Source organism: Ctenopharyngodon idella, chromosome 10 (assembly GCF_019924925.1).
Source record: "Ctenopharyngodon idella isolate HZGC_01 chromosome 10, HZGC01, whole genome shotgun sequence".
NCBI lineage: Eukaryota > Metazoa > Chordata > Actinopteri > Cypriniformes > Xenocyprididae > Ctenopharyngodon > Ctenopharyngodon idella.
This window is the reverse complement of record NC_067229.1, coordinates 14,337,884-14,352,447: the sequence shown is the minus strand read 5'-3', so window position 1 is coordinate 14,352,447 and position 14,564 is coordinate 14,337,884. Positions and strand designations below refer to the sequence as shown.

Genomic DNA, 14,564 nt, shown 5'->3' with positions numbered 1-14,564 from the left:
TACTAAAGCAATACAATGAACATAATCATGCTGACGACGTGTAGTTTGAAAAGTGTGTAATTTATGTTGGTGCATGCACCGGTCTTATCTCTTCTACTCGTCAGTGCTCAGTTTCTAATTCCTGAGTCTGAGTCTGTCAAATCGTTTCTCCTCCTAATATCCTCCATATCACTTTAAAATAAAGCATTCTGTACAGAATTCAAATGGGTCCTGTACGTTTTGTGCCGATTAGCGCATATGATTCGCTCTGTTCTATTGTGTTTTTACCGGAGCAGACTGTGCAAGCGCTGCAGCGGTTTGCGGTTTGCGTGACACTAACGTAAAACCAGACTCCACTTGCCCCAATGGAAAGCAGATTTACACTGTCTGAATTGTTCCCTGTATAGTGCACTATGAGCCATTCATCACATAGAAAATAGTAAATGTGTGAACAAGTGACCGATCTTCAGCGTCTATTTATAGTGTAGGGGGCAGAACGCTTCAGATTCTAAAGAGCATTTGATTGGACAGAAAATATGATGAGAAGCTGAAGTGCAGAGTGATGTCATCAAAATTGTTGATCCATATTGGTCATAGCAACAGTACTTTTTCAATGCTTAAACCTTCTAAATGCAATTTTTGTCATTGTTTTGGAGAACACTAGCTTATAGATAACCTTAAGGCTACTTTCTAAATAATACTCATTCTAAAAGCCAAAAAACTTCACTGATGATTGATTCCATGGGGACTTTAATAACCAAGTACCATGTTCCAAAACACAGCTATGATCTTAAGCTACATTCTAGAAGACAGGTCACCATAAAATAATCCTTCAAAAGTATTGAGGACAATGTCCTCACTTAACCACCTAAAAACCTAAAAAACAGGCTCTTACAATTGGATGTTATTAATAATTCTTCATTCTTTGGGAGCCAAAACTTTTTCTTCTGCAACTCTTACAAGGTCCTATTTTTCCAAGTTCAAACCTCTCACATATCAACACATAAACTTAACACTGTGATACGGCCTTGCGCATTTGAACGCAGCCTAACATAACATGACAGAGGGAATCGACTCCCCCTGCTCATATTCAGTGACCTGTTGAATAATTCATGAGGAAGGGATTTGAGTGACAGCACCTGCTGTGAACAGGCAAATCGGCGAGTGATGGAGATGGAGAGCAAATGCGATCAGGACCAAGAGTCATAACAGCTAATCCTCCATCTTATCATGTTAGCACAGACAGGAAATGACATGCGTACATGGGATATGGAAGGACAGACACGGTAAAGGACAGTTTTTAGAGAGTGAAATGGGATTTGAAAGGGGAGAGATTAAGCTGGGATAGGTATTGAATATTCAGCATAACGCCAGCTAAAGCTTAAGCGGTGATCCGAAGTTCAAAAAAGCTTGGACTGTTTGAAATTTTAAACCAATTTCCAGTAACACAATTGCAGATTAATTGCAGATTAAAACTGATTACTCATAATTATTCCAAAGACTCCACGTCTTATTTGCAAATGATCTAAAATTCCAAGACACCGAAGCTATTAAAAAACAGACAACCCTATCCAAAAACCCATTACGAGGATAAACATGTCAAGTGTACAGCACACAGAAAGAAGTCACTAAAATATAAGCAGAAACTGGAACCTGCCTTTAAACTTTTAAACCTCTTATGTCAGGCTTCACCGTTCTGCCAAGGCAGCGATTTGCAGTCATGGTCTCTCCATATTCCCTTTAAGCTTTTCCATCTGAGCAATGACATCGAATGAGGATGTTCGCATTAGCTCCTTTTGACACAATGGTACTTCTGTGACTTCCTCTATTTGATTTAAATTAACAATAATATTGAATAAATGTATGTTTGTTAACTCAGCATCATTTCAAAGGGGGTGACACCAGAACAATAGTCCCATGGTAATACTATAATACTTTGAATTATACCATGCTACTGAAAATAATGTACCATGATATTTGTGTGGTACTCAAAAGAAAAGTACTTTCAAGAATACTATGGTACTTTTTTGTAAGCGATATCAGTTTATTACTTTTTACATACCATGGTAACACTATGTTTTTTGGAAATGTACCACGGTAGTACCATGATATTCTTTGAAGCACCTAAAGTATCTTTTTTTTTATCTTGGACATTTACCATCATAATACTATGGTTTCTTGGATATCTACTGTGGTTATCATTCTCTATCATAAGCCACGTTTCCACCAAAATTACCTGGAATAATTTGTCCTAGGAACTTTTTTCCCAGGAACTTTTTTTTTTTTTTTTCCCCAGACCTGTTGTTGTGTGCGTTTCTATCATGGTCTAAAGTACTGTGAAGATTAGGCAAATTAGTCCGGTGACGTAGGACTGCGAGCAACTTTCCAATTCCCGCTGGATTTCGTCCTCCGCATATAAGCTTAATAAAGCCTGAACCTCACCGTTGGTCCATCGATCGTATTTTTAAACTTCATTGTTGATTCAAATAGCAAACACTCTTACTGCGCACATCACAACAGACTTTTAAAAATGGTGGTTGAAATCAAATGCTGCGTGGACCGTGGAGTCAACCAATCAAAATGCTGTGTGAACTCAACCAAACATCATGCTCAGCATCCAAATCCTAGCCCATAAAGTTTCGGAACTTTGAAAAAGTACTACCTCGCGAGCAGGGACTTTCTGAGGGGGAAATTTTTACCCGGAACATCATTTAGACCCTGGTCAAAACACACCGAGTACCACCCCAAAGTCTCTAGTTCCTGGGGGAAGTTCATGCAGTGGAAACGTGGCTATATATGAAGTACCGTAGAATTACCATGTTCCTGTTAGACACATAGTATAGTAATATATGTGTCCAAAGTATATAAATACTGTAATAATATACAGTACTATAAGATAATATTAAAGAACCATGGTATTATGATCGGATACCATCACAATGCTTTTTTGCTAATGAAAACAGAGGAAGCACACGGTTGTTGAAATTTCTTGATGAAATCTCTAAGCACAAAGGGCAAACATCCCCGCCCCCAGTGCACTCTAAACGGCTGGATTTCATCCAAGGCTTTAGCAGACTGAAATCCCTGCAGAAGAAGCTTTTAAATGCTGCTGTAAGCAGGAAAGGTATCATAGGCTTACCCATTTAGAGGATCCACAACAATGGCCCTGGGATGAGACATATTGCCTTCTAAAAGCGTTCTCCTGGTTTGCGAGGGCCGGTCCAGCCCGGCCACGTTGATGGTCTTTCTATAACCGTCATTTGTCCAGAACAGGTTATTACCAATCCAGTCCACTGAAATACCTTCAACATTATCCAGCTCTAGAGAAACAGAAGCAGAAATAAATTGAGAAAATGTTGTTCTTTTTGCTTGATAACATCAAAGACAGCTCAATTAATCACTGTCCTCCTCTAATTCTCCCTAGTGGAATTATGCGGTATCGACCAGCGAGCTTCCCCGACAACTGAATTGCACAAAATGTATGATAAATAACTTCCCATTTGGAAAACATCGGCAACAGAAGTGCTCAAGTACAGGTGGCCTGCTTCTATCGTACCACGCCGCATGGTTGCACAGATGATTCATTACAGAGCCAGAGCGAAAATGAGTAAGAGAATATTTAAAAGCTTTTTCCACAATAAAACCGCAGTAAGGCTCAACAGACTTACACAAAAGCCAACATTAATCTCTCAGAATAAAGCGTAGGGTAAGTCATGATAAACATACCGTCCTTAAGGATCGTTTCCCGAGCGGTTCCGTCAATCTTCTGACGTCCGATTAGGAAGCTTGTGGTGTCGGCAAAGTAGATGTAGCTACTCTCTGCATGGAAGTCCAGCGCTCTGGGACTCACAAGCCCTTCGATTTGAATCAAATGTTCATCGCCAGACTTGATATTCATATCCAGACCTCGGATAACCCCGGGTCGTCCTTTTCCGTAAAACAGGAACAGCTCGTTCTTTGGTTCTGCGAAGACACGATTACCCAAGTAAACAAATGCAGTGGCGAATGTAATAAGCCTTCTGCCACAGTACTGTCAGAGCTTAATTAATTGACATAATTAGCCTCCGTTTTCAATTCAGTTCTGCAAATTAAAGCCTTTGACAAAAATGTATCCAAAGCGAGAGGCTCAAGCTAATTACATTAGCTTAATTAAAACAAGAATTAGTTCCACTGATTCAGTTCTATCGAATCAATCATCTTTCGGTGCATAACAGTTACATTGTGTTTGTAATTGTATCTGAGTGTGTGTGTATGTGTGCGTGTGTGTGCAAAAGTAACCGAGGACAAACAGGGTCCTAAGTGGGGGCAGTAAAATGACGGAAACATATGTATGAAGCACAATGTTTTCGAAATGCATTACTTACAAGCTGAAATGGTGCAAACATAATGATTGCAATTATTATTAGCTCTGACAGTGAGATCCAGGGAGACAAAGAAAATAGGATGAAGGGATAGAGGAACCCAACAAAAACAATTGTGCTTTTATAACTGTGAACGGGACTGAAGCCAAATGATTCCTTTGTGTGAGGAACGTACAGAAATTTGAGCCATTATTGACTGCATCCATTCTGCTGCTCTCAAAACAAATATGGCACAGGTTTCATGCTATGCAATTCGATCATGAGACGTGAGAATCAACGATGTTACTAGCGTCCAATAGAGTAAGACAGACAGAAATTTTTGTGTGAACTACAGTACTTTAAATAACCATGTCGTAATGCATAATCTAGTGAATTAAATAATTTACAAATGAATGGTACTTCAACTTATTCATAACGAATGAACGACGAGTCTGGAATCAGTTCAAAAACAGCTTCACATTATTACACTTGAGATAAAAACAAAACACTCAAATTGATGAGCTGCATTCAATGCCACAGTAAAATAGGCAATATACGCCTGCATTTGACAGTTGACGCACATATTATATTATTGCTGCAAGGTTGGTGACACATCACAGTTACGAATAATATCAATTGATGTAAACTTGGAAAGTCACCTGGTAACACGCCAACACACTCTTGTAATAATTTGTACAAGGTTACGAAATCAGATAAAGGATCTGGCTTGAAAAAAAAAAAAGATTTTTCAAGTTTTAATCATGGTTAGGGTTAAGGGTTTAGGGTAAGGGATTAAACTTTAGGTATAGGTTAGGTTTAGTATCTTGACGGCTTTTCTAATTTTAAACTTTACCACACAATTACTTTTATTTTTTTTACTCTGAAGTGGAATGGGCTTCCATAGCAGAGAAAAACTTAGATGTTGCATGTTTACAGAAATCGCGGTAAAAATTTAATATTTCAAATGAACACACACTAATGATCTTTTAGTCGTTAATGTGCTAGTAGGATTGTGAGCTATTTTGATTTGTGTTATCTATGTTGAGCCTAATTCATGGAAAACGAGCAGAACGAATTGCTAACTTGTTTGCAAAACAAATTGTATTTGCACATAAATTGTTGCAATGTAAAAACATAGGTAAAAAAAAAGTATGACATTTTTCACAGAAATTAATTTTGCTCTTGTTTCACCAATAACAAAGTCCAAAACCATTAAAATGTGACTATGAATTATTTCGACTTCTAATAAGACCATTTTGGACATACAATTGGTTGTCTGATATACAAAACAAAGCAAAAATTATGATGTGAAAGTATTTTTTTGATTTTCATCACACAGGGTATAAAATAATTCATACACTACGTTAAAACTGTAGGTAATTTAAAGTGCTAAATGATTTGCAATTTTTGTTTTACTGTTAAAGTGATCTGCCATCTGAAGTTCAAGAAAAACTTTTCAAAATCATCTGATGTAGGCCTACACATCCACCCAAACACACACATATTCTCTGATAGTCAATGATCCTGATGCCAACAGACAAAACATATCAATTTCCCATGTATTCCACCCTAATGTGCTGAACGTGCGCTATTAATCACAGAAACGTGTCCATTCTTCAGCTTCATGGGCCTCCATAAAATTGGTCATAAATTTACATTTCGACAATCCCACAAGGGCAATCCATCTGATATATGGCTTCAGATAGCAGCACACTTTCCTTTGGGAATACCCCTAAAACTATTTACATGAGAGACCCGTTTCCCAGATGCTAATCAGACACCTAGGAGCTACAGGACGAGAAGAGAGGAAAGAGAAATTGGCTTTTTGTGGCCCTCACTTTTGCAGGACTTCCCGTCGCTGGCAAGGACATGACCAGTTCGGCAGCGGCACATGCGTGATTTGTAGTTGTGGCTCAGGAGACAGATATGTGAGCATCCACCCTTACGTCCATGTGGGTCAGGGCTGCACGCATGAGTCCTGACTGGAGAAAGAGAAAGGTCAGCATCAAGGAGCTAGCATCGTGAAATATCAGTTCAACCACACATATGCTACATGCCAAATGCTAAATGCTAAATAATAAAAAGACAACTAATTGTATATATAGGAAACAAGAAACTTTTAAAATGGAGAAGAAAACACTTTCCATATTTTGGTTGATGTCAAAGATTATTAGGGCTGCCCCCGACTTTTCTAGTTGACTTGTATTTGGTCACTTAAGCCATTAGTCGACTAATCGCATGTTTATATTAAGTGAAAGTGCATCCTGTTTGTGTCTTTATTTTACAAAAACACAACGTTTTGTTGTTATTGTGAGTTTAAACAAATAAAAGTAGACCCTTTCGAAGCCTACGAAGATGTGTTGAATGATGAGTTTCGAATGATGTCTTACTCTTATCTGTATTACAAAAATGACTGAATATTTTAAGTTGACATGCGGGAAAAAATATGTATATCGTGGCCACAAATTAACAATTTGTTCCCACAACTTATTAATACGTCACTTACTACTACTAATTCATTCCCTTGTTTTAAGTAAATCGTACACATGATATAATACTTTGCTGTTTTACTAAATCATGTGCACAAAAAAAGAAATAGAAAATTTATATAAAAATTTGTTCCCTCGTTTTACTAAATTGTGTGCACAATATAATTTGTTCCCTCATTTTACTAAATCTTGGCCACGTTGTAATAATTTGTTCCACTGTTTTAGTTAAATCAAAATATAATATGTGATATGTCAGTTCATTGTAGTATTAAGGATATTTTAGTTACTTCTGTACAATAAAACTCATTATGTTTGATTTAAAACAAACTCTTTAAATCATCCTAAAAACAGCAGATAAATCTGAAATCTCACTTCTGCCTCAGATAAAAACGATAATTCTGATTTTATTTCTCACAATTGTGACTATTTCACACAGTTGCAATTTTATTTAGCACTTTGTATCTCACAATGTGATGCTATTTATTATTTTAAACTTCAAAGTTACTTTTATTTTTTACTTTGAAGTAGAATGGGCTTCCATAGCATAGATAAACGTAAATATTGCAGCTTTTACATAAATCACAACAAAAACAACACCATTCAAAATGTATTCAAAATGTACCTTCCAAATGTAAACACACACATAGACTTCCTCTAGTCATAAATTTGCTAGCCGGTTTGCAAGCTATTTTGGTTTACCTCATTCATGAAACACGAGCAGAACGTATTTCTTGATTGTTTGCAAAACGTAAATTGTATTCTTAGATGAGTTGTCACAAATGTAACAACATACGTAACAACATTTTACACAGAAATTAATTCTGCTCTTGTCTTTCATGAATAACAGATATAGCATTTCAGTAAAATTTACTCCAAAAGCATTAAAATGTACATAAGCCATCGCTATTTTTAAATCTGAGCGATTGCTGATTATATTAGTTACGCTCCGAGGACAAGTTTACCTGTAGGTTGAGCCAGTCTGTGATAAACTCGGATGGCTCTGGCACTTTCCAAAGTGGTAACGGTGTTCGTGTCACTGCTGTTAAAGCGATTTATCCTAAATATGTCCACTTTGCTCTCTCTGGAGGGTTCAGAGCACGTCGCAAACAAGTAATCTTCAAAGAGCGTTAATCCGTACAGGTGCGACACCTGGAGAGAGAAACACAGGAATGGAGAAAGAGAAAGATTCATCTACAGGTCATGGCACCTCTTCGACTTAATTCTGAACACGACACAAATACGTCTGCTTAAATTCGCTTCTTTAATCCATCCAGCCATAGAGCCGATGTAACTTTCTCTGAATAAACAGCAGCCCTGACAGACACCAGTTGAAATATGCAGGGATCTTTGATGTCACATCTGTGCTACAAATTACCAGCAGGTACCGTTGAGGCTTTGATTTTGTGGAGAAAGACTGATGTGAAAAACAAATGGAGTTGAGTTCATTTCAGGTTATCTTTCAGTGCCAGCTCTGAGGAAAAAAAAGTACCAATATAGCCTCCAATAGAGGTCCCAGGGAATATGCTAGAGCTGAACCTCACAGGAAATGGATGAACAAATCAATAAAAAAGCACACAAAAGAGTTGTAGTGTGAAGCCAGGACTCTGCAAGGTCAAAACAACCTGGTGCTCATCCAGGCTAACGGTTCTGACAGGGAACAATGAGACGGCTACAGAAATGTCAAGAACACAAGCCCTAACTTTGCATCCATGTGGCCAATTTACATAAACGGCCACAGTTTGGCTGCATGCTTCCTGTGATTTCACAAGTAGGATGTTGATCCTGGGACAGTTTTCCTATCAAGATGAACTATGACTGGATTTGCCAAAGTTTGCCAGGCTAGTGGCATAAAATCTTTGAAAGATTACTCCAGTCTTCAGTGTCACATGACCCTTGAGAAATCATTCTAAAATGATGATTTGCTGCTCAAGAAACATTTTTCATTTTGTTTCATCAGACAGTCTCTTCCTGTCTAAGTGGTCAGTTCTTGGCTAGAATATGATGCAGTGTGGACTAAGTATGTCAATTTACAATCATTCCCGATCGACCAGATCTAGCGCTGATACATCAAAGATCTGACTAAGCGAGACTAAGTTGAGGGTTATGGATAGGGTTGACAAGAAAGTTGTTCCAGGATCAATAAAAGATTGGTCACCCCCATTGCATTTAAAAATTAAAGCCAACAACTAATCAACAGTAATCCAAACACTTTAAAAACCCAAGCAGAATCAACAACACCCCAAGAGAGACGTTGAGTAAATATCGATACTTAGCATGAAAAATGTCTGAAATTGACACAAATGCTGTTCTTCAGCTACAGTAATCACTCAAAATATCCTGTAAACCATGAACACCTGCACACAGGCGCTTTCCAAAAAGATAAGAGGAATTTGTAAAAAAAAAAAAAAAAAAAAAAACGTTCCTAAGTATAGCAGCTGGGTATTAGTTAACACCAGATGTCTCATAACGGTGATAAACAGCCATGGATGGATTATCTATTGTTTTCGAGAAAAATGCACAAGTTTGACAGTGCCCTTGGCCCGTTCTATGAACTATGGATGAAATTTATACTGAATTTATGAAGCTATGAATTTTGTATCACCACACTTTTGGGCCTGTTGAAGGGACGAGGGAGAGAGGCCAAACTTTATAGCCTTCAAAATAAACTGCTTTAATAGTTATTCAAAGGAGCATCATCTATCACAGCTTTACTGCTGACTATTAAGGCCGTTGGCTAAAAAATACAAAGGAACTTTTTCTATATAGTTTCAGTTGTTTAGAGGTCACACTTCTTGTAGGTTCGGAAGTGTTGGACCAGCATAAACAAGATGTCCACCAGCTAGTTGGGGATTCGCACCCAACGATAACACGTGTTGGTCTTTTCGTCATGAAGATCTTAGAAGAAACCAAGACCGAGAGCATCTTACCGAGTTGCCTTGGATGATAGTGTGTCTGTTTTTGCCATTGTAATCCACAACTTCGATAAAATCCAGATAAGCGTCCGCCCAGTAGACAAGCTTCTTGACCAAGTCCAATGTCACGGCGGTCGGCTGTTCGGTTTTATACTCCACTATCCTGGTTCGGTTGGTGCCATCCATGTTGCAGCGCTCCACTTTGGCTATTGTCCCGTAGTCCGTGAAAAACAGTTTTCTAGGGGGTGAGAACACATGGTTTTAAACTGGAATCAACAACCTGCCTAACGTAAAAGAAATCAAAAGTCAAGGCCATTTAAGATTTAATCAATCCTCTCATACCCAAATAATGTTATGCCAGAGCTGAACGCTCAAAGTAGCAACAGCGCAATTAAAGCGAGCCACTCTGAGCAAGAGCTGAATGAATGGGCCGCAGTATGATATTTCTTTTTATACTAACACATACTGACAGCGGAATAAGAGAGGGGGAGGTCATCCGCATTACACCGCACGACAATTTTGGCACAGAAACAGTTCTCATCGTCTGAAAGCGACAAACTGCTCCCAACAGCATGCACAACTCAGCACTGCATACAAATGAATGTTTACCAAGAGACCAAAGAGTTTTTCACGTCACAGAAGCATAGATGACTCAACATCAGATAAGGATGATTTATTCAAGCCTATGAAAAATGTAATGGAGAGTCTCCACCGTGACGTGTGATCATTGTAAGATAGCTGAATATCTATGTGTAGGTCAACGAATTATGAACGATTTGTTTAGAGAGGGTTCTAAAAGGTCATTATATTGACTGTGATTAGCCTTTCTAGATGGTAAACCTCTTTCAGTTGGTCAGTAAGACTTCAGTGACCATGTCATGAAAGTAATTGTGAGCGTTATGACCTTGATGATAGTATATAATTTCACAATATTTTGTTACTTTTGTTGGAAATTCAAAGGCAAACTGTTTATATACTACTACTACTACTACTACTACTACTAATAATAATAATATAAACTCTTTATTCTATTTAAACTATTTATTAAACTACTGATTATTATTATTAATAATAATAATAATATTAAAATAAAATAATAATCGTACATATTTAATTTGTATTTAACAAAATTATGTAATACATTACATAATTAAATTACTTTAAATGAAGGTACTAATTATTATTATTATTAAACTTTATTCTATTTAAACTATTTATTATGATTAATAATAATAATAATAATCAATAGTTTAACATAAAATATGTATTCTAAATAAACATAAAACATTGTTATTAATGTTGTTATTATTGTTGTTATTATTATATAAACTCTTTATTCTATTTAAACTATTTATGAAACTACTGATGATGATTATTATTATTAATAGTAATCAATAGTTTAATATAAAATAATTATTCTCAGTAAATATAAAACATTATTTTATTGTTGTTGTTGTTATTAACTAATTTGGTAAATGTAATTTAATAATTTAAAAATAATTAAAGGTAATGTATCACATTTTTCCTCATTTTATTAAGAAACTGACACCAAAAAATAGCAAAACAGCTTTTTTGTTTGTAACACTTGAATAAAGCTAATATTATACACTGTAAAAAATCAAAAGTTAAGAAAACTTAAAAGTTTAAGGCAACAAACTTCAGCAGATTTTTTGAGTTTTCTCAACTTTTTGTTGTATACACTGTGTTCCAAATTATTATGCAAGTTACATATCAATAAGATTTCAGTACAATAAACATTCAGATTTCATTTTTTTAAAGAAAGTGTTTGTTTGTTTTATTTTCCATATCTTTTTAGATAACTGGTATCAATCTCAGACAGGTTTGTTGAGTAGTTTGCCAGGTCTATTAGGTAAATGGAAACCCTACTTAAAGAGGTTGTTCCACATTATTAAGCAAGTCACAGTTCTCATGCGAAGAAAAATCTTACTGAAGATGAAAAGCATGAAATGGTGCAATGTTATGCAAAAGGCATGAAAACAACTAATATTGTGTGAAAACTGAATGGAGATTATCGAACTATCATAAGATATGTGAGTAATTTACAGCACAAGAGAACTCGGTCAGATAAAGGCTTATTAATGAAAGTTACTGTCAAAAAAAAAAAGATATTTGTATTAAAAGGACAGCTATAAAAAAAAAAAAAGCTACTGTTGAGCAGCAAACAGGTATTTGTAGCTGCTGGTGTCTCTGGAGTCTCAAGAAGCCCTTCATGCAGGCTGGCAGTTGTGCATAAAGTTGCATTTCAGCCACTCCAAACCAAAAGCTCACAAAGAGAAACATTTACAGTGGGTTTAGAAATACATTTTCAAACAATTTTATTGCTGTGGTGTTTTTTTTGCAGCATGGGATAGTGTGTTGTCCTTAATGAAATCTTTTTATTTCACAAGAAATCCTTCTTTTTATGCCATAGCAGAAAATGGTCAGTTATAAACTCCACATATCTTGCAGAAGTCATTTCGACACCCTCAGAAACCCTAAAGGGACCTTCCATCTCACTTCCCAATATTCCAGCCCAAATCATCACCCGCCAACTCCCTGCTGACATCACAGTCTTGTTGAAACGTGGTGGCCACTTGCCAACCATCCAGAAATCCATCCATCTAGACCATCCATTGTAGTTCGGCATTAGTCAGTGAATAAATCTATTTAAAAATGAGTCTTCATGTATTTCTAAACCCACTGTAAATGTTTCTCTTTGGGAGCTTTTGGTTGAGAGTGGCTGAAATGCATCTTTACGCACAACTACCAGCCTGCATGGAGGGCTTCTTGAGACTCCAGAGACACCAACAGCTTCAAATACCTGTTTGCTGCTCAACAGTGGCTTTTTTTATAGCTGTCCTTTTAATACAATTAACTTTTTTTGACAGAAACTTTCATTAATAAGACTTTATCTGACCAAGTTCTCTTGTGCTGTAAATTATCTTATGATACTGTAGTTCAGTAATCTCCATTCAGTTTTCACAAATCTTATGATACTGTAGTTTGATAATCTCTATTCAGTTTTCACACAATATTAGTTGTTTTCATGTCTTTTGCATGACTTTGCACCATTTCATGCTTTTCAACTGATGTGTGGTCACATGTATATGCATAAATAAGTAAATAAATATTTCCAAATGTCCTTTACATTAATTAACCCCCACCACCCACAAATATATCCAGTGCAAAGGCCCATTGCTACCATCTCATGTATACTGTGAATGGCCAGCCCTAAATAAAAGGACCTGATGGTTGTCTTCGTGATCGTACCCCATGATGGGATCCAGCACGAGGCCTTTGGGGTTCTGGATGTCCAGGTCAATGATGGTGACACATGCATCTCCCTGTTCACTGCACACAAATATCCGGTCGTTCACTCTGTCTACGAAGTAGAAGTTTCCTGTTAACCAGTCGATGGCCATATGCTCCACATCTACACGGGACAAATGATTCATTTTTAGACATGAGACATCAGTACACCAGCAAAGTTTGCAAGCCGAGATCTGGTAGTTAGAAACAATTAAAAATTCATGCATGCTTCAAAGAAGCAACAACTGACATTCAGCGACTTGACATGCACACTTGACACACTTAACCTTCTGACATTAAACACTTCATTAGCAGATCATTAAACACTTCAAGAGGTAAAATGAAAGTGTGGGGAAAAGGGCTACTGAGAAAATTTATTTGGACATTAAACACAAAACACTCAAGTTCATAAAAACTTCAAAGGACATTAGTTTGCACTTGCTCTGAATAAAACATCAAAGTTACAAGACGTTCCTTAATTTGCACTTTGAGAATAGAAGTGGATACTCACTTTGTAGGTTCTGACCTATCCGTATCTCATGTTTTTCTGAAAACCCTTTGAGTTTGGTCATGCGGGCACACCACAGTTGACCTGTATCCTGCGCCACTGAAAGCCAACAGAGTGACTCTTCTCTATAAATAAAGTCCAATATTTGAGTCCCATTTGTCTCCATGGACTTGAGATTTGGCATAGATGATCCATTGAGGTAAACAACTGATATAGAATTCATATTTGTTGTCAACAGAACCGGAGGTTTATCGCCAGGATCTGAAAGAGGGAACATAAAATGCATAGAGTTCCTTAGAGGTATTTATATAATAAATATTTCCTGTGAAATTATGTTTAAAAATATTTAAACACACTGCATGTTGGGCACTTTCGGTACTGTGGACATTTAGAAAATAAATTCTGAAATAAATAAAAGAAATTAAAAAATGAATTCTGTTATTTTTATACCATCATCTTTCATTACGAAAATGATGGTGGAAATTATAGTTTAAACATTTTGAAATAAAACGTCTGACTCCTGTCTTTTTATGTTTCGTAAATACACACAAATAATATTTTCAACTTTCTGTATAATTTGACAAAATTACAGCTTGATATGAAATTACTTAAAAAATATTTTGTTCACAAGTGAAATTTATCTTGATTCGTCTCATATTAACAATAACATGCTTTTAATTATGTTTTTGATAACCTAATATTTTTGCAATATGGCTAAAAGTCTAACATTTTCACACTACTATTATTATTTTTATTATTATTATCATTATCCTTATTAAATGACAAGTAAAACTCATAAAAATTTGTCCTGGGACCTAAAAGTGCAGGTAGCTGAATAAAGATCCGAAACACCCATACAAAATATAAATATTTATGTTACATAAACATAAATAAATATTTACATTCATTATTGCTTACCTATATAGAACATATAACACAGGTTCATTAAGCAGCTCGCACTTGGAGTGACACAATTGTGCAAACGTAAACTTTGTGATCATCTTGTTTTTTTTGTTTTTCCTTTCAC

At 36.3% G+C, this 14,564-nt stretch overlaps 1 protein-coding gene across 4 annotated transcripts in view; it reads right to left on the bottom strand.

The window, feature by feature from the left end:
* The window catches only part of lrp1ba (low density lipoprotein receptor-related protein 1Ba), a 275,419-nt gene that overhangs the window by 187,949 nt on the left and 72,906 nt on the right, over nucleotides 1-14,564 (bottom strand). For all 4 annotated transcript variants that reach the window (XM_051907800.1, XM_051907801.1, XM_051907802.1 and 1 more), the window contains exons 6-12: nucleotides 13,541-13,798; nucleotides 12,991-13,153; nucleotides 9,736-9,958; nucleotides 7,771-7,957; nucleotides 6,158-6,301; nucleotides 3,706-3,942; nucleotides 3,119-3,299 (exon numbers count right to left, since the gene is read on the bottom strand). In XM_051907800.1, the coding sequence (XP_051763760.1) occupies nucleotides 3,119-3,299; nucleotides 3,706-3,942; nucleotides 6,158-6,301; nucleotides 7,771-7,957; nucleotides 9,736-9,958; nucleotides 12,991-13,153; nucleotides 13,541-13,798 (1,393 nt within the window). The remainder of the gene's footprint in view (nucleotides 1-3,118; nucleotides 3,300-3,705; nucleotides 3,943-6,157; nucleotides 6,302-7,770; nucleotides 7,958-9,735; nucleotides 9,959-12,990; nucleotides 13,154-13,540; nucleotides 13,799-14,564) is intronic.